The sequence below is a fragment of the Eurytemora carolleeae genome, unplaced genomic scaffold (assembly GCF_000591075.1).
Source record: "Eurytemora carolleeae unplaced genomic scaffold, Eaff_2.0 scaffold1, whole genome shotgun sequence".
Taxonomy (NCBI): Eukaryota; Metazoa; Arthropoda; class Copepoda; order Calanoida; family Temoridae; genus Eurytemora; species Eurytemora carolleeae.
The window spans coordinates 137,744-157,932 of record NW_019396081.1 but is presented as its reverse complement, the minus strand read 5'-3'; the positions used below and the strand labels follow the sequence as shown (position 1 = coordinate 157,932).

Genomic DNA, 20,189 nt, shown 5'->3' with positions numbered 1-20,189 from the left:
TTTTGGCAAAATGATATGTTATTTTTTTTTGCAGAATGTAAAACAGAAAAAAATTCCGGAGTCGCCTTTTAAAATATTGTAATGGCAAGTTAACAAATTTTAGATGGAAAAAAAATGGAATTTAAAGCCAACAAATAATACATTCCCTATAAACTTTAATTCTGTCGTATTCCCATTTATCTTGCAAGAAAGCCTTTTCATATTTGAAGATATTTTATACTTTTAAAAAAAGGTAGATTTAATTTTCAACCTTTTTCCCTCATATCAATACGTAAAGTTTAATATATTCACCCTGATAATATATATATATATATATATATATATAAAGGGTGAGTCAAAAAAAATTGTGATTTGCGGCGCCTGGTGTAGTCAGAAAATTTCAACAGCCTCAGACCAATACTTTTTGAGTTATGTAAAAAAAACTACAGGGGGGGGGTCAAATTGACCCCCCCCCCAGCGGGATACAAAACAAAGTTAAATAAATTATCATTTTATTATTATCTGTATTTGGATTCCCTATAGATTATATTATAACGAAATCCTTCGTCAATAGTTAAAACTATGTATGTTTACTGTAATAAATGTTGTTGAAAATTTTGCTAGTAGAGAGAGTGTATTCTAAAAACGAAACAGGAATTAATTTTTTTCACATATTATTTCAAAGTTAGATTATTTGATTTAACAGAGTTCATAGGTTGAAATATCTAAGGTCTTTGACATTAAGTTTCAAATATTATAGGAATTAGAAAACCAGAGTTTGTGGCAAAGACTCAATTTCTTTACGAGTAAAATATTACTAAACAATTGTTGATAAGCCATAAATATCAAGCCTATTTTCACACATTCAAATATATACATTGATTTCATTCATTTTTACAAGCTAAACGATAAATTTTTAATAAAAAGCTCCACAGAGATTCAGATAGTTCTGAACATTATGCATCAATGTTCAAGGTCGGGTAGACCTTGAAGTGTAACAACCCCTTGTTCTTTTGTTGTATTAAAAACTCACTTATAATTGCACATGCACATTTAATAGCTACAATGCGATTGTTGCTAGTTTTAGTTTAAAGAAGTAATTAGCAAAATGCTGATAAAGGAACTGAGTATTTACCACAAACTCAAGTTTTGTAATCTCTATATCCTTCCAACCTGATGGTGTAAATCTTTGATATTTCAAACTTAGGTATCGATCAAACAGAATTAATAGTTTGAAATATCAAAGTCACCGACATTGGGTTGAAAAGATATAGGGATTCGAAAATCAGAGTTTGTGGCAAAGACTCAATTCCTTTAAGCATGAGAGCATGTACAGTGTACACCTTGAATTACTGTGGCCACTTAAGTCTAATTTGCTTAATATAATGATAAATGAATATTGAATGATCTGTGAGAGATTAAATTGGGATTGGATTTCAATTTGATTAATTTCTGTAACATTATAGGTTGACTCAAATAGATAAACAAGTACAATAGGTGGCAACAGAGAAATGGAGAAATTATACGAGACGTCACAAGTGTCAAATATAACAAGGAAAAAGAAATTTTATCACATTAGTTGTCAGGTTTTCCAAGATTAAATAGAAAAGTGTAAAAAAAGAAAAAAGAGAACACAAAATTGCACTTTTTTACCGTAAAATAAGCATTTTATTAATAATTTTGTCGGACACAAAAACTAAATTGACACTTATGACGTCAGAGTACAGCTGTACTGAGAGTGTACAAATGGAGTACCCGTCTGCAACGCATGTATAATCATATGGTAGGCCGAACCGCGTCAGTTATATCTCCCTTCTATTCCTTACTGCCTGGACGCTATCAATTCAGCCAATGAAAAGAAAACATCTGTTTTTCAATTCTCACAGAGTGTTCGATATGTCGAAATTTAGACAACTCTGAAAGTTATTCATCAACTTTTAGACATCCTTGACTTTAAAGTTTTAGACATCCTTGACTTTAAAGTTTTAGACATCCTTGAATTTAAAGTTTTAGATATCCTTGACTTTAAAGTTTTAGACATCCTTCTTTAAAGCTTTAGACATCCTTGACTTTAAAGTTTTAGACATCCTTGACTTTAAAGTTTTAGACATCCTTGACTTTAAAATTTTAGACATCCTTGACTTTAAAGTTTTAGACATCCTTGACATTAAAGTTTCGTAACGCATTGGCTTTTGATTTTACCTCACCAACTTTCTTATACATAGTTGTAGCCCTAGACATATATATTCCAAAATTTCAATGTTTCTAGCTTAAGTTTAAAAGAAGTTATTGGCAAAATACTGCCAGATTTTTGTAAGAGAGTGTGCACACATCTTGGTTTACAGTGAATGTTTTTTACAAGTTTCCTGAGCAGAAAACATTAGAATGGGATATCCTTAAAATAGTATAATCCCGATCGCTTAATTTTTTTTAAGTACAGACAAATCAAAAACCAGTTTTTCAAAATTAATGAGCGATTTTCTTCCGTCTCGTTTGTTTAAATTTTAAATTGATACGCCACTCAAATTGGTTGAGTTTTACACACTTTTCCGGATTCAAACTATAAAAGATTATAGATAAATCTTGAAATGAATGATAAGAGGAGATTGATCTCAATATCCGCAATTCTAAAGTAAAGTTATTCCTCCTAGAAATGGTAAAAATACAAGCCTCGCAATGAAACTTATTCCCCAGGAGAAACCCTCAACAAGTTTATGGCAGCAATTTCCCCCTCCCTTAATTCCACCGCAGAGGCTTCCCCCCCCCTTCCCTTCAGAGACACTCCCCCCCTCCTGCTGCATGAAAATCAGGCAGAATTCAGGCAGTTTTCCCTTGGATACCCAGGCAACAAAACATTGGATTGGAAATTATTTCTTTAAGAATAGTTTTAACAAATTGCAACAAATTTATTGCAAAGACGACATTTAGTGCAATATGGTTGTGCAATTTTAAGAGGGTCGAGGTAATAAATTTAGTTATTTGCAAAAAGAGGGTGGCTATAGGGGCTAGGCCAGGAATGTTAAAAAGGTGCCCCCTGAAAAATCCTGTATACGCCCCTGATACGATTAACTGTTTTATATAGTGAAACAAAAGCCAACAAATTTATAAGAACGAAATAAAAAAATTTAAAACTTTTTACAGGGTAAGTTTCAACATTTGTCTCTGTAAATTTCCTTTTTTTCTGAAAGAGCTATTGTTCCTCCAGGCGTGCATTTCATCATTCAAAATGCTAGCCTTGTAGAGAATGAAATCCCCGAAAGAGGATAATAAAATCCGCAAATCAGTAAAGTCGGATCCAGGAACAAGAAAAGACCTATAGCTCATCTTCCTCTCCTTTTATACACTCGTTATTTATCATGCCTTTATATCTAGAAGCAGAAAATGTACTTCTAAAGCCTCTTATCTTCTTTTTTCAAGAGTTTAAATGATTTCACCATGTTAAAAAGAAGAGAACACTGCACTTAGGTCTATGCATCGCTTCTATGACATAAATTTAAAAAATAAAAAATACATTTAAATAAAAAATGTAAAATATAAATTTAGATTTTGTGAAATTAAACTTTTTTATTTTCCATCATTACAAACCTTTGATTAGTATTTAAAAATTGAGTTTTAAAGATTTGATTTAAAAGGCATAAAACATAAATCTGCTTATCCCTAGGAATTACAGTTTAAGGTATACCTTTTCATATTTATGTAATCTAAATATTCATATATCCGTCCAAATTTTGCAATATTTCTACATCATTGCTTTCTCTATATTTATATTCATTGCATTATTTAAATTTTAAAACTTTGACTACAGTTATAACCAGAAAACTTTGGAATAGGAAGACGACTTTTAGAATCAAGTTATAACTTTTGAAAGTCCAAGGAGCACGAGACACTGTAATTGTGCAGCGTAAAAAGAACCATTAAACTAAATTAATGATTTATTAAGTGTCTTTAGTAAACTATTTGCTTTGTAGCAGCAAGTATTGCTGTAATGTCGTCTACCTATTCCATTGTTTTCTGGTTATCGCTGTAGTGAGTTAGACCGGGCTCAGTTTCAAGTGAAGTTAGGCGGTCACTCTAGTCACCATAGTTTCAGTAGAAGTAAATATTTCCATTTACTGATAGCGCAGATTCATAACTTTAATTGGATAGTGAGATTGATAGAAAGATAGATGTTACCGCTATACTATTTCTATTGGTTCAAACACATGACTGAACCCTGATTGTATCAGGCGCTAATGGACCCGGCATACAATCTTTGCTATAAGAAGCTGGGTCAAGCGTCAGTCCACGGTTCATCTCCCATTTAACACTAACGTTTGACATCAAAAGCACTGTTAAAACATTTAAAATTAATAGTAAACATAATTTAATGCAAATTAAGTTCTAAAATGTATTATAAAGGGGGGAAAACCGGAGAAAGGGTAGAGTATAGAATGCTGGTAGACAGTTTGTACAAGGGAATTGTACAGACCCCTTATCACTGCACAAAAAGGTTAACAAGTACATTTGAAGAAGAGGGAACCATTTGTGGTACAGTTAACCACAGAACAGTATCGCATGATGTTCAAAATTTACTGTCTACTGTTTACATATCCCAGATCTGTGTACACTGTATATAAACAGATGCCGCAACCCGTATTTTTGCTATGTATAATGTATGTCACTACATGATCTATACCTATAACACCGATTCCCTTCTGTCTCTGATCTCTGTCCTTATTACATTGTCTTGAAATATTTGGAAATGGAATAATTTAAGGAACTGTTGATCCGAAAATGTATGACTTTTCAGACCACCAGATTTTATTGTTCCTTGAATGATAATTTCAAAAGTATAAAGTTTTCTTTCAGAAAAGGAATAGATGGTAGAGGTGGGCTGTGATCTTTAATTGATAGATACATCTTAAGTTCCACGTTCGTTCTCATAAAAATTAAAACAAATCAGTTTTTATTTGAATTTAATAGATATTTTCTTTCCATTTTCTTTTGTACGTTCCACTTCCTTTTGATCATTTTATATTTTAATCCTTGTTCTTTCCATTGATTCACTTTCTTTTGATCGTTCCACTTTCTTCTGACGTTTTCAAGCGTTCCAATTTTTCCCGTTCCACTTTGATCTTCTATTATTACATTTAGTAAAATCGTTCTAACTTCCTTTGTAAATTGTCCCACTTTGATCTTTTATTATTACATTTAGTAAAATCGTTCTAACTTCCTTTGTAAATTGTCCCACTTTGATCTTTTATTATTACATTTAGTAAAATCGTTCTAACTTCCTTTGTAAGTTGTCCCACTTTCTCTTGATCATATTTTTTTCTAGTGTTTCTCTTTTTGCGACCATTTCACTTTCCTTTAATCCTTCCACTTTCGATCATTTGACCATTCAAATTCTCAAGAAAAACGGTTTTTTTGACTGCTTTAATTTTTTAGAATAATGTTTTCGTTAACAACAAATTCTATCAACTCTCCCAGCCCTATAGTTAGAGAATAGACGTTTGCCACCTGATCAAGGATGAAGATGAAAGGAGGCCCTCTCTCCAATTCTAACCTTGCAAGAACCATACTTAAACTTAATCCAGGTCAATAAATTGTTCATGTTGTATTATGTTTAGGAGTATATAGAGGTCTGGAGTCCATATTGTATTATGGTTAAGAGTATATATATCATGAATACAGAAGCCCATAGTAATCTAGATAAATTACGTTGTACATTGTCTACAGATCTAAATGCACTCATTAGTAAATACACAAATCATGTATTCCAATTAACCCAACCTATATACGTATATATATTTATAACTCCTTCAAATCCATATTGTGATTAGCTTAACTACGTTATATATAACGACGCATAACTTAACATAATTACGCCTGTTAATACTTATTCTTCAATGTAGAATCCAAATACAGTTCTAGTTGATATAGAGACTCCAAACTGTTTGCTGTGAGAGAGTACTCGACCCCTGTTTTAAACAAACAAGTTGAGGATCGTGCCCATTGGTTTGACATTGATAGTTACGAGCTTCTGATTGATATCGATAGCTTACCAGATCGTGCCCATTGTTTGCCATTAATAGTTGAAAGCTTGTGTCCCTGTTGACATTGATAGCTGGTCCGTGTTGAAATATACGAGCTGAGATCGTGCCCATTGGTTTGGTATTGATCGATTAAAAGCTTGTGTCCGTGTGGACATTGATAGCTGACGAGTTGTACCTGGATAGATACGGGCTTGAGAAATCCTTGTGGAGTAGAGCATTTACTACATATAGAGGTCTGGAGTCCATATTTTATTATGTTTAGGAGTTTATAAAGATCTAGAGTCCATATTGTATTATGTTTAGGAGTGGATAGGGCTCTGGAGTCCAGATTGTATTATGTTTAGGAGTGGATATGGCTCTGGAGTCCAAATTTTATTATGTTTAGGAGTATATAGAGGTCTGGAGTCCATATTGTATTATGTTTAGTAGTGGATAGGGCTCTGGAGTCAATATTGTATTATGTTTAGGAGTATATAGAGGTCTGGAGTCCATATTGTATTATGTTTAGAAGTGGATAGGGCTCTGGAGTCCAGATTGTATTATGTTTAGGAGTGGATATGGCTCTGGAGTCCATATTGTATTATGTTTAGGAGTGGATAGGGCTCTGGAGTCCAGATTGTATTATGTTTATGAGCTGATAGGGCTCTAGAGTCCATATTGTATTATGTTTAGGAGTGGATAGGGCTCTGGAGTCCAGATTGTATTATGTTTAGGAGTATATAGAGGTCTGGAGTACATATTGTATTATGTTTAGGAGTGGATAGGGCTCTGGAGTCCAGATTGTATTATGTTTAGGAGTGGATATGGCTCTGGAGTCAATATTGTATTATGTTTAGGAGTGGATAGGGCTCTGGAGTCCAGATTGTATTATGTTAAGGAGTTGATAGGGCTCTGGAGTCCATATTGTATTATGTTTAGGAGTATATAGAGGTCTGGAGTCCATATTGTATTATGTTTAGGAGTGGATAGGGCTCTGGAGTGTAACTTGAAATTATCAAGTAAAATAACTGCAAAAGAAAACCGAGCCAGTGATTACAACAGGAATTTATTTCTTATTGAAATAATATTCTTAAACCTTCTTTTGAAAAAGACACACTTTTAAGGAAAACTTAAAATGACCAATTTACAAAACACAAAAATATCCTATAAAAAAACTTTAGTAATTGTTATATCATACAGTTTGATTCAGTTTTTCTAATTTGATTCTCAGATCAATAAAAACACCGCTTCGGGTATTTGTTCTGAGGTTGGGATTAATGAAAAGGAAGAAAAGTTTTACCGTTTTGAACTGATCCAACGTTCCGGAATAGCTCTCAAGCCGGCGTAAAAGTAGTTCATCCTGTAAGACCTAGTTTATAGTTGGTGGAATTTGAACCAAACCAGATTACAAATAAAAGATGGAGACCACTTTTTCAGTAAATATATTTCGACATTTCTATGAAGTCCTCATCAGTACTAAAAAAAGGCAATATCAAATATTACAGAATCATTTAAAGAAAAAAAAACATTTATACAATTTATAACAATTTAAATTGGGGAGACACTGGTCAACTGATAACCTTTAATCCCAACTACTTAATCCGAATATCCACTGTGGAACCTTTTATTTTAGTCCTTAATCCACTTTTTCTCTCTCTTTGGATATCCGTACATTGTTTTCTCCAAAGAGAGTGCAGGAATATAGTTCGTAAATTGTATTGACCAATGCCAGCCTTGAAAATACATTCTATCCCATGAGAGAAATCTGCAATTTATAACAAATAAAGAATTTGTTGTCGACCATTTTGTAAATTAATCGGTGAAGAAAAATATTTAATAATACGTTTGAGATTCTTTTTAACTAATTTTAACTAATGTATTAATAAATAAAAGAGTGAGAAATTAAGTGGAGAAAACGAACAAATCTGGCGTTCCTAGAATCAAATTTGTTGATATGATTTTTTAATCTCGAGACTAACATAATCTCGAGATTATGTTAGTCTCGAGATTAGCAAAAAGAGAGGATTAAGCATTAATTCTGATATCCATCATTCTAAAGTTCCCAGCTCAGGTCTCTGAGTCCTTGGCTCAAGAATACTAGCTTTAATAAGTTCGTACCATAGATTACTAGGACGTCTATAAGTAATCATATTCTACAGCAAATACTAACCTTTCCGACGATTTCTGAAACAAATCTCGTTTAAGGGCTTCAAATCTAGAAATCAGCTTGGCTTTAAGTGAAACTTGATCAACAATAATTCCTTAAAACGTTTTTCAAATAGATCTGGTTTCAAGCAAATATATTCTGTATGCTACAGAGAATGGAATATTATTTATGATATGAAGGATGACAGTTGGTAGTGAGCAGGTATTGACATCTGTGTGTAGGTTCTCTGTACAGATCTGTAATTATCTTCTGATGTTCTATGCCAGACAAATATATAAATCTTCAATGGACCCTTTCCACAGACCTATAGTTTAGTTGCCTCTCTCCGCAGTTTTTTAAAGCAGACCTAGTTGAAATTCTTCTCTCTGCAGTTCAAAAAGGTAGAACTAGTTGAACCACTTCTCCCTGCATTTCAACAAGGTAGAACTGGTTGAACTACCTCTCAATGTGGTTCAACAAGATTGAACTAGTTAAACTACTTCTCTCTGCAGTTCAACTAGGTAGACCTAGTTGAACTTCTTCTCTATGTAGTTTAACTAAGCAGACCTAGTCAAACTACTTCTCTCTGCAGTTCAACAAGGTAGACCTATTTAAACTATTTATCTCTGTGGTTTAACTAAGATGACCTAGTTAAACTACTTCTCTATGTAGTTTAACTAAGAAGACCTAGTTAAACTACTTCTCTCTGCAGTTCAACAAGGTAGACCTAGTTGAACTTCTTCTCAATGTAGTTTAACTAAGCAGACCTAGTTGAACTACTTCTCTCTGCAGTTCAACTAGGTATAACTAGTTGAACTATTTATCTCTGCAGTTCAACAAGGTAGAACTGGTTGAACTACCTCTCAATGTGGTTCAACAAGAATGAACTAGTTGAACTACTTCTTTCTGCAGTTCAACAAGATAGACCTAGTTGAACATCTTCTCTCGGTGGTTTAACTAAGCAGACCTAGTTGAACTTCTTCTCTATGTAGTTTAACTAAGAAGACCTAGTTAAACTACTTCTCTCTGCAGTTCAACAAGGTAGACCTAGTTGAATTATTTATCTCTGTGGTTTAACTAAGAAGACCAAGTTGAACTACTTCTCTCTGCAGTTCAACAAGGTAGACCTAGTTGAACTACTTCTCTATGTAGTTTAACTAAGAAGATCTACTTCTCTCTGCAGTTCATCAAGGTATAACTAGCTCTGCAGTTGAAAAAGGTAGACGTATAGTTTAATTACTTTTCTCTGTGGTTAAACTAAGGAGACCTAGTTGAACTACTTTTATCTTGTTCATTATATCCATTCTCTCTTGTTCATTAAAATCTGTTTCAATAGTTAAACTAGAATAATTGATCGGAAAAAAAGAACAAAACATTATTCTTTGCTAAACATACATTTAAACTTTTTTTAAAAGAAATAAAACTTTGCTAGGAAAGTTTTTATCCAAAAGTTTAACAGAAGACAAGAGTTCAGAAATACATCAAACAATCGACTGAACTCAAGGAAAAGGGGGAACAACGTTGAATATTATTTTAATAAATAAACTGGATTTTACTCCTTTTCTGACCATTCCTCATGATTTGGTTCCACACTTTCGTATAAATAAACTATCCAATACTTAAGGTTATGCCTAGTGTGTTTTTATTAAGTGGTAAGTGCCTTTGTAAAGAATTAAAAGAAAAATTAAAAGAATCGAGCATAAATACAATATATAATATTTGGATTAATCCATAGAAATAGGGGGTCATTTAAAACCACGCCCATACTCCTTTTAAACACAAAGTTGGTTAACTCAGGTTAACTCAAAGTTGGTTAAAATTTTACTAAATGAGATAGTAATTTTAAGGATTTAAAAGAAAATCTTAAATAGCCCATTATTTTTTTATATTAAAGCTACATATCTAATATCTACATTTTAGAAAAGCCCCTAAAAACTAATGCATAAACATGTGTCATATCTTAATATTTGTCAAAAAAAAATTTTTTTTACATTTTTGTTATTTTTTAAAACCATTTTTAAACGCTTTTGCAATCCGATGTCGTGGACCTTGGATATTTTAAACTAAGAATTCCATTGGATCAATTAATCCAAGTTTGAAAAATCTAACGTTAACACCTTTGGGCTGTAAAGATACACGGATTAGAAATTTTTTGGCAAAGACACAATTCCTTTCTTCAATTCTTAATCACGAGAGTCTTTTTTTCATTGTCATTAAACTAGCTTGTATGGGAGCCTAGTAAACTAGCTAGTATGGAAGCCTAGTAAACTAGCTAATATGGAAACCTAGTAAACTAGCTAGTATAGAAGCCTAGTAAACTAGCTAGTATGGAAGCCTAGTAAACTAGCTAGTATGGTAGCCTAGTAAACTAGCTAATATGGAAACCTAGTAAACTAGCTAGTATAGAAGCCTAGTAAACTAGCTAGTATGGAAGCCTAGTAAACTAGCTAGTATGGAAGCCTAGTAAACTAGCTAGTATGAAAGCCTAGTAAACTAGCTAGTAAAGCCTAGTAAACTAGCTAGTATGGAAGCCTAGTAAACTAGCTAATATGGAAACCTAGTAAACTCACCGAATTCTGAAATTGTATCCAGGTTCATGAATATTAAAGGGGTTTAATGTTGCTTCAATGTTGTTGTTATGTTGTTTATCCGTTTTTACTTTTTTACGAAAACATGCATTTCCTTTATTCCCGAAGCCATAGGTTGGATGCTGAATCCAGGACCAGTATCAACTCTTACAGGTATAGATAGATATATACAGGGATACAGAGATACAGGGATACCAGGATACAGGGTTCAAGGGATGAAGAAATAATGGTATACAAGGATATAGGGATACAGGATTACAGATATACAAGGATACAGAGATACAAGGATACAGAGATACAAGGATACAGGAATACAGGGATACAGGGATACCAGAATAAAAGGTTAAAGGGATAAAGAGATAAAGGGATACAGAATATATGGATACAGGATTACAGATATGCAAGGATACAGGGATACAGGGATGCAGGAATACCAGGATACAGGGTTAAAGGGATAAAGAGATAAAGAAATAAAGAATATAGGGATACAGGATTTCAGATATACAAGGATACAGGGATACAAGGATACAGGAATACCAGGATACAGGGAAAAGGGATAAAGAGATATAGGGATACAGAATATAGGGATACAGGATTACAGATATAAAAGGATACATTGATACACATAGATAAATTTGTTAAATTTGAATATTACTAAGGGATGAATTGAGACAGTCTGAAGAACTAAAACTCAAAATCGGATGCAATCAAGGTCAGAGCTCGGAAGAAAGTGAATCAGAGGAAAACTATCTTTACAGAGAAAATTTTTAAAATCATCTTTTAGAGACATTGAATTAGAGGGTATGTGTATTAATTCTTTGTAAAGAAACATCATATAGGAATAAAATTAGTAATTATGTATATATATTGAAAAGATACTAATTACAAATTTTCATTTTCAAAATCAAACTGTTAAAATGTTGAATTAAAATGAATTCATAAAAGATTAGATTCTTGTGAATACAGGAGGAGGACATTGACCAAAGAAATGACGAAATTCTAACTCAGGAATGGCAGGTAGGTGGTAAAGGAATAATAGCAGGTAGGTGGTAAAGGAATAATAGCAGGTAGGTGGTAAAGGAATAATGGCAGGTAGGTGGTAAAGGAATAATGGCAGGTAGGTGGTAAAGGAATAATGGCATCAAATTAAAGTTTTCTATTCTCTTTATCTTTCAACAGAGGTCGGAATTTTTGCGTGGAGTTTGGTTAATCTCGATATCCTATGTGGGCACTTTTAAATTTGAAGATTAATGCTTAATCCACCCATTAAAGTAATCTCTGCACGGTAAAGATCATCACGGGAAAAATCTATGCGTAGGTCTGCATAAGATGGAGATCTAAACTCGACCCTGAGATTTTAGTTCCCACTTGAGGGCGTATACAGGAATATGGTAAAGTGTCACATCTCTAATCCTTTTATTTTCCTTACGTCTAAATCTGCCTAAACTCTGAATGTTTAGGAGCTAAATAATCTTAGCTGGCGATCCAGCCTACGATCGAAATATTTAGGAACTGAATAATCTAAGCGGCGATACAGTCTGAAATCTGAATGTTTAGGAGCTGAATAATCTTAGCCGGCGATCCAGCCTAAAATCTAAATTTTTAGGAACTAAATAATCTAAGCCGGCGATCCAGTCTGAAATCTGAATGTTTAGGAACTAAATAATCTGAGCTGGCGATCCAGTCTGAAATCTGAATGTTTAGTAGCTGAATAATCTTAGCCGGCGATCCAGCCTACGATCTAAATATTTAGGAGCAAAATAATCTAAGCTGGCGATCCAGTCTGAAATCTAAATATTTAGATACTAAATAAAATAAAATCTAAGTCGACGATCCAGTCTGAAATCTGAATATTTAGAAACTAAATAATCTAAGTCGACGATCCAATCTGAAATCTAAATGTTTAGGAACTGATTTGAGCCGGCGATTTAGTCTGAACTCTGAATGTTTAGGAACTGATTTGAGCCGGCGATCTAGTCTAAAATATGAATGTTTAGGAGCTAAATAATCTAAACCGACGATCCAGCCTACGATCTATATGTTTAGGAACTAAATAATCTAAGCCGGCGATCCAGTCTTAAATCTGAATGTTTAGGACCTGAACAATCTAAGTCGCCAGTCTAAAATCTTAATGTTTAGGAACTAAATAATCTGAGCTTACGATCCATCCTGAAATCTAAATGTTTAGGACCTGAACAATCTAAGCCGGCGATCCAGCCTAAAATCTGAATGTTTAGGACCTGAACAATCTAAGCCGGCGATCCAGCCTGAAATCCTCCATCTTGGACTATGATCCCTCCAGAGCTGGATCCCCTGGTCCAACACCTACAGAGAATCCTTTAGGGATTGGCTGGATTAATTCGGGATGTTAGTTAACATGAGAACGTTTGATTAATTTTTTCTTGTTGTTGTTAATAATTTAGCAAAATCCGCATTTAACATTCTGAGGAGCTTATTTTTCCTTGCTCTGCCAAAAAACTAATCTGTGGCTGTCTATATTCCTGAAAAGAATGAAATTTCCCTTAAATATAGCTGTTTAACCTGTCTAACTTTCGGGAAAGCTAAAAATAAAAAATAGTTTAAACATGAAGCAAAAATGTTCAAAGTTTTCTGAAAAGGCCAGATGAAACGATCTGCAGTTTGTCACTTTTTCCCGCAAACTTTGGATAAATAGATTACTGATTTTTCAAGGCCCGAAAGTTAAATAAGTATCTCGATTCACAGCAGTACCTTTGATTTGATCAATAAGGTGGAAGATATCATCGTTCTTCTATAAGGTATTTAATTGTAAAATGTTTCATCATGATAATTTCTTTCATTGTTTCTGCAGCGGATATCGCATCAAATCACTTTTTAGAGATACCACAATCGGATATGCCACTCTCATGGCGAAGAGTTACTTAAAAAATCATCTTCAGTTCCCTTTAATTGAAATTTAAAAAAGTGTTCGTTGAAGTTACATACGATACTGTTCGTTGAAGTTACATACGATACTGTTCGTTGAAGTTACATACGATAATGTTAGTTGAAGTTACATACGATAATGTTCGTTGAAGTTACATACGATACTGTTCATACGATAATGTTAGTTGAAGTTACATACGATACTGTTCGTTGAAGTTACATACGATACTGTTCGTTTAAGTTATATACGATACGAATGACTAAACTAAGTATATAATCTATATTTAATTACGTTATATCTTACACGTGAAAAATTTCGATGGTTTGGAGGAAAATGTTATTTGTAGATTGTCAATATTTGCTAAAGTTTTTTCTGTCATGAGAAATGTGTTCTATAATATTGTTTAACCAAGGACTTCGGAGACTTAAAACAAATCAATAAAAGGTTCTCTTGACACATTTTCAATGGGATTTATATTATTATACAGGGTGTCCCAAAAATCATGGGAATTCAGTGACGAATTGGATATCGTCTTTGTTATGAATTAGCATTGTAATACCTAATTTCAACAGCCATAATATTATTATTTCTGCTAGAGTTTATTTTATAAAAAGGGTAAAAGACTGTAAAGATGTGTCTATAATGTCTCCACAAGATGGTCAGTGAAGACAGACAAGTTTACTCTGTTTGTATACTGCAATTTTTCTTGTTTTACAAAGTACATTCTTATGCAGTCAAAACATAAAAAAACAAAATGTGAATATAGCAGACGAAACTTAAACAGATTACAGCTTTCTCAGTAGGTATCACTATACTAAATTAAAGAATTATATAAAAAGACGATATCGAATTCGTCACTGAATTCCCATGTTTATTGGGACACCCTGTACCTAAATCTTAGTGATTGTAAAGATAAATAAATAGCCAGGAAATATGCAGGAACTGTTTGAAAGAGCTTCACCTAATTTTTCAATTAAAACACTAAATATCCGCAGCATTCCATTATCCGTAGGTTTAGAAAATGACATTGTAAAAAATTCTTCGCATGTATCCGAATAGTTCTTGGTGAAACTGTACAAGCCATATTAATGTTGATTAGGCAGCCTAATTAGGAAACCAAGAACAGAGTGTTAATACAATCCATTCTAATGTTGATTAGGCAGCCTAATTAGGAAACCAAGTACAGAGTGTTACCAAGTACAGAGTGTTAATACAATCCATTCTAATGTTGATTAGGAAGCTTGATTAAGAAACCAAGTACAGAGTGTTAATACAATGCATTCTACCAAGTACAGAGTGTTAATACAATCCATTTTAATGTTGATTAGGCAGCCTAATTAGGAAACCAAGTACAGAGTGTTAATACAATCCATTCTAATGTTGATTAGGAAGCCTAATTAGGAAACCAAGTACAGAGAAACCGGAAGTGGTTGTAACAAGATCTGTTGATCAAGAAAAACAGGAACCATTAGTACTTTCATTCATCTAAACGATCTTTTTTTTAAAAAAAATTAAAAATGTTTTCAAGCATGAAAACAAAACATTTTAATATTTGTTGGGCCAATTTAATTTTAGCTTTTAATACAGTGAATCCCAGATATATGAATACATAGACTGTCATAAGTTTTTTGATAATTCTATAGAAAATTCTTTTCATTTTTAGTTCAAGGTAAATTAATAGCCCTGAAATAAAAATGCATGCAATAGATATATTAATATTAAACTCATTTTTCCGCGGCATTTGATCTTAAATATGTAATACGACATTATAAAAACTCTTGCTATGTAATCATATATCTGGGATTCACTGTACAGAAAACTCTGATCTTGTAATCGTTTATACATTTGTAGCCTAATCACCATCAAGTTTCAAAATATAGGGATTAGAAAACGGGAGTTTGAGGGAAGTGCAAATTTTCCATTTTAAAAGAAAGTTTAAAAGACGAAATATTGCTTTCAGGCATTTTGACTAAAAAAATGCCGGAACATTCAATCTTTAAATATTTAAAATTCTAAAACTTTTATTTATTAAATTCTCTGAATTTTTGATGAAAAGTATGTTGGTAAATACTAGGAAGAGGAGACTGAGGCAGGAGAATCAAGAGTTAAAGAAGTTAGAGCATCAACGGCTGCACTTCTCAGGAACATAAATACTTTGGAATTTTTAATTGTCATTTCCAAATATTAACCTCAAAATCCAAATTACTACAGAAATTTAAATTAAACTACATCCTTGATTATAAATCTGCTTAGATAAAAAGAGTTAATAAATTCAATCAAAATTTAGATTTTAAAATCAAATTATAAATCTAATTTTTTTATTTTAAAATCTGAAAAATCTAATTGAAATTGTGATTCTTTGAGAAATAAAAATTGTCTCAAATTGTCCCATTAAAGGAATTTTGTCCTTGACACAAACTCTGATTTTCTAATCCCTTTATCTGTGCGACTTAATGTCGTAGTCCTTTGATGTTTCAAACTATGAATTCTGATAGATTGAATAATCTAAGTTTGATTGGGGTACACAGGAGAGCCACGGGAATGTTCTCAGCTTGGTTTTGAGATTCAAAATTGAGTGGGTCGACTTTAATAGCGAAAATTTAGTTTCTCGTTAAAATCGTTCAAGTGCGGGTAAACGGCGGACAGTAACTTTTTGTAACCTGGGCAGCAATTGGTTCCCAAGCTGGTAGATATATAAAACTCGAAGTCTTTTGTCTAGTTCACTACCTGCTCCTAGTAGAATTGTTGTCTACTGTATAGTTTACTACCTGCTTCTAGTAGAATTGTTGTCTACTGTCTAGTTTACTACCTGCTCCTAGTAGAATTGTTGTCTACTGTTTAGTTTACTACCTGCTCCTACTCCGACCAGGTTTGTTGGAAAGATGCATATGAAGATGGAGGAAGGAAGAACCCAACGAAAATCATCCTCAGGTAAAAAATAAATCCATTGAGTAGGAAATATGCTTTTTGCACTGATTCTCCCCCCNGCAACAACTAAACAATTTTCTAAAAATCAACTGTAAATGTAAAGTTTTAACCTTCCACAAACGAAGCATAAAAGTGTTCAGATTTTATTACTGAAGTTTTTATTTGCGGGAAATTAAATTCAGCTTAGAACATCTTTTGAATATCTGATGGGAAGTGGAGAACTTGGAAATTTTGTAGACTTTGAGGTCTACCTGAATTAAATTTTACATGATAATGTGCAAATAGATAGATATTTTAGGGACAAAACGTTTACTATTCACTAGGCTCTAGAAGATCCTCTATATCTCCTAAACTAAACTATTCTCTAGGCTCTAGAAGATCATCTATATCTCCTAAACTGAACTATTCTCTAGGTTCTAGAAGATCCTGTATATCCCCTAAACTAAATTATTCCCTAGGTTCTAGAAGATAAACTATATCTCCTTAAACTAAACTCTTCTCTAGGCTCTAGAAGATCATCTATATCTCCTAAACTGAACTATTCTCTAGGCTCTAGAAGATCATCTATATCTCCTAAACTAAATTATTCTCTAGGTTCTAGAAGATAAACTATATCTCCTTAAACTAAACTTCTCTAGGCTCTAGAAGATCATCTATATCTCCTAAACTGAACTATTCTCTAGGCTCTAGAAGATCATCTATATCTCCTAAACTAAACTATTCTCTAGGTTCTAGAAGATCCTATATATCCCCTAAACTAAATTATTCTCTAGGTTCTAGAAGATAAACTATATCTCCTTAAACTAAACTATTCTCTAGGTTCTAGAAGATCCTCTATATCTCCTAAACTAAACTATTCTCTAGGTTCTAGAAGATCATCTATATCTCTTAAACTTAACTATTCTTTAGGTTCTAGAAGATCATCTATATCTCCTAAACTAAACTATTCTCTAGGCTCTAGAAGATCATCCATATCTCTTAAACTTAACTATTCTCTAGGTTCTAGAAGATCCTCTATATCTCCTAAACTAAACTATTCTCTAGGCTCTAGAAGATCATCTATATCTCCTTAAACTAAACTCTTCTCTAGGCTCTAGAAGATCATCTATATCTCCTAAACTGAACTATTCTCTAGGCTCTAGAAGATCATCTATATCTCCTAGACTAAACTATTCTCTAGGCTCTAGAAGATAAACTATATCTCTTAAACTTAACTATTCTTTAGGTTCTAGAAGATCATCCATATCTCCTAAACTAAACTATTCTCTAGGCTCTCGAAGATCATCCATATCTCTTAAACTTAACTATTCTCTAGGTTCTAGAAGATCCTCTATATCTTCTAAACTAAACTATTCTCTAGGCTCTAGAAGATCATCTATATTTCTTAAACTTAACTATTCTCTAGGCTCTAGAAGATCATCTATAGCTCCTAAACTAAACTATTCTCTAGGCTCTAGAAGATCCTCTATATCTCCTAAATTAAAGTATTCTCTAGGTTCTAGAAGATCATCTATATCTCCTAAACTAAACTATTCTCTAGGTTCTAGAAGATCGTCTATAGCTCCTAAACTAAACTATTCTCTAGGTTCTAGAAGATCATCTATAGCTCCTAAAACTGAAACTATTGAGGAAGAAGACCAAATAATTCTTTCAACTGAATCTCAACAGTCTCCAAGAACACCAGGTATTTTTAAACTTAACCCTGCCATTAAAGCTCTATTTGACTTAAAAGATTTAGGTTCTGGTATTTGGGAATATTCTATCATAAATGGATATTTAAGATTGTAGAAAACTTAATTAACATTAATTAGTAATTGTGATGTAAAATCAGTCTTATTAATGATGTCAATAATACACAGCTTAGCACAAATTGGTCATTCAATTGTGTTACGCTTGGTCTTTATAAGTTATGAATAAAAAAATGTTTGAGCATTAAATAACTTTACTTTTTCTTTATCTTGAAGAAAAATTCCATCGAATTTTTTTCCCAAAAAAGAACCTTTGCCATTTAAGAATTTGTGGCAAGCATTTAGGTTCTTTCTATTATTTTTTAATTCTTAAGCAAGTTAGCTTAAAATCAGAATTAATAAAGGTTTTGTTTTACTTTAAGGATTCATGACTATTTGATCTTTGCTTTACATAAAATCTTAAATAATCTGTTTTCGTTTCTTTGAGTAAACCTGATTTTGTTTTCTATCTGTTCCAAAGATCTTTTACAATTTTTTATCAACTTTCTTTACCTAATATTAACTTTAACCACTGCCATTTACAAACTCTTTAAACTTCCTTACATCTTAATATCTAACTATTTAACTATACAAACTTTAACCATCCAACCATCTTACTAGCTAACCATCCAACCATTGAACCATCCAACCATCCAACCATCCAACCATCCAACCATCCAACCATCTAACCATCCAACCATCTAGCCATCAAACCATCCAACCATCCAACCATCCAACCATCAATATAACTATATAACTTTTTAACCATCTAACTATATAACTATCTATCCATATAATTATATAACTATCTATCCATATAACTATATAACTATCTAATCATATAATTATATAACTATCTAACAATATAACTATATAACTTTTTAACCATCTAACTATATAACTATCTATCCATATAATTATATAACTATCTATCCATATAACTATATAACTATCTATCCATCTAACTATATAAGTATCTATCCATATAATTATATAATTATCTATCCATATAACTATATATCTATTCATCTAACTATATACTATCTGACTATAAAACTATATAAATTTGTGTTTCTTGTAAAATCCAACAAGATTAAAATGTCACCTTTTATCCACTTAATCTAAAAGCAAAGAGCTCTAAAATGTTATTAATAGGTTTGAGCTTAACTGAATAATCAGTAAAAAGTTTAAATTTAGAAAATGGTTTTAATTTTAATTAAACAATAGGTTTAATTAAATTAATGCCTACGTTTCAATTTTACTGAAGGTTTGAGTTTTATTAAAGGTTTCAGTTTTACTAAAGGTTTAAGTTTTTAACGAAATGTTAAACTGAAGGTTCAAGTTTAATTTTAAGGTTTAAGCAAAACAAAAAAGTTTATTTATAATTATAGGATAGAAGGGATTGTAACTGATATTTTAAGTGTGATCGTCAATGCAATAATGGCAATGTCCGATTTACTACGGTACCCTTTAAGAAACTAAATCTGCAAAATCGTTCAAAAGAAAAGTCGCCAAGATCTATTTAGATAGTTATGCAAATTATATCTGTAAAAAAAAAAACTGTGTATCATGTGGATAAACTTAGTCTTTACTATCTTCTTCACCCTGTAGTTCATAAACATGATTCTAATAACTTATGTTACCCTCTGTTCCAACCCTTACGCTGAGTATCCTCCCTTTTCTTTATACTCCCTCACCTCCTCCTTACCTTTTACCTGATTTATTATCATTCTTATGTTTAAAATGTACAATGTACATTGTTTTTATCTGCAATTCTCATTCGTTTATAGTGGGCCAACCAATTAAAACAACCTACTCTGGTTAGGCGGGTCCAAACTACATAGTAAATTGTGATTTTTTATTTGTATTATCTCGTGCTTTGTAGTTGAATAAAAATATGAA

At 32.4% G+C, this 20,189-nt stretch overlaps 1 protein-coding gene across 1 annotated transcript in view; it reads left to right on the top strand.

The window, feature by feature from the left end:
• The first annotated feature begins 3,931 nt into the window (after positions 1-3,931).
• Positions 3,932-20,189, top strand: part of LOC111716580 (uncharacterized) — a 42,443-nt gene continuing 26,185 nt past the window's right edge. Inside the window, exons 1-12 of the mRNA XM_023492066.1 lie at positions 3,932-4,847; positions 5,449-5,555; positions 6,974-7,055; positions 9,572-9,643; positions 10,842-10,880; positions 11,387-11,468; positions 11,694-11,744; positions 12,965-13,070; positions 15,021-15,094; positions 15,707-15,774; positions 16,475-16,563; positions 18,146-18,244. Of these exons, the coding sequence (XP_023347834.1) occupies positions 5,489-5,555; positions 6,974-7,055; positions 9,572-9,643; positions 10,842-10,880; positions 11,387-11,468; positions 11,694-11,744; positions 12,965-13,070; positions 15,021-15,094; positions 15,707-15,774; positions 16,475-16,563; positions 18,146-18,244 (829 nt within the window). The 5' untranslated portion in view covers positions 3,932-4,847; positions 5,449-5,488. The remainder of the gene's footprint in view (positions 4,848-5,448; positions 5,556-6,973; positions 7,056-9,571; positions 9,644-10,841; positions 10,881-11,386; positions 11,469-11,693; positions 11,745-12,964; positions 13,071-15,020; positions 15,095-15,706; positions 15,775-16,474; positions 16,564-18,145; positions 18,245-20,189) is intronic.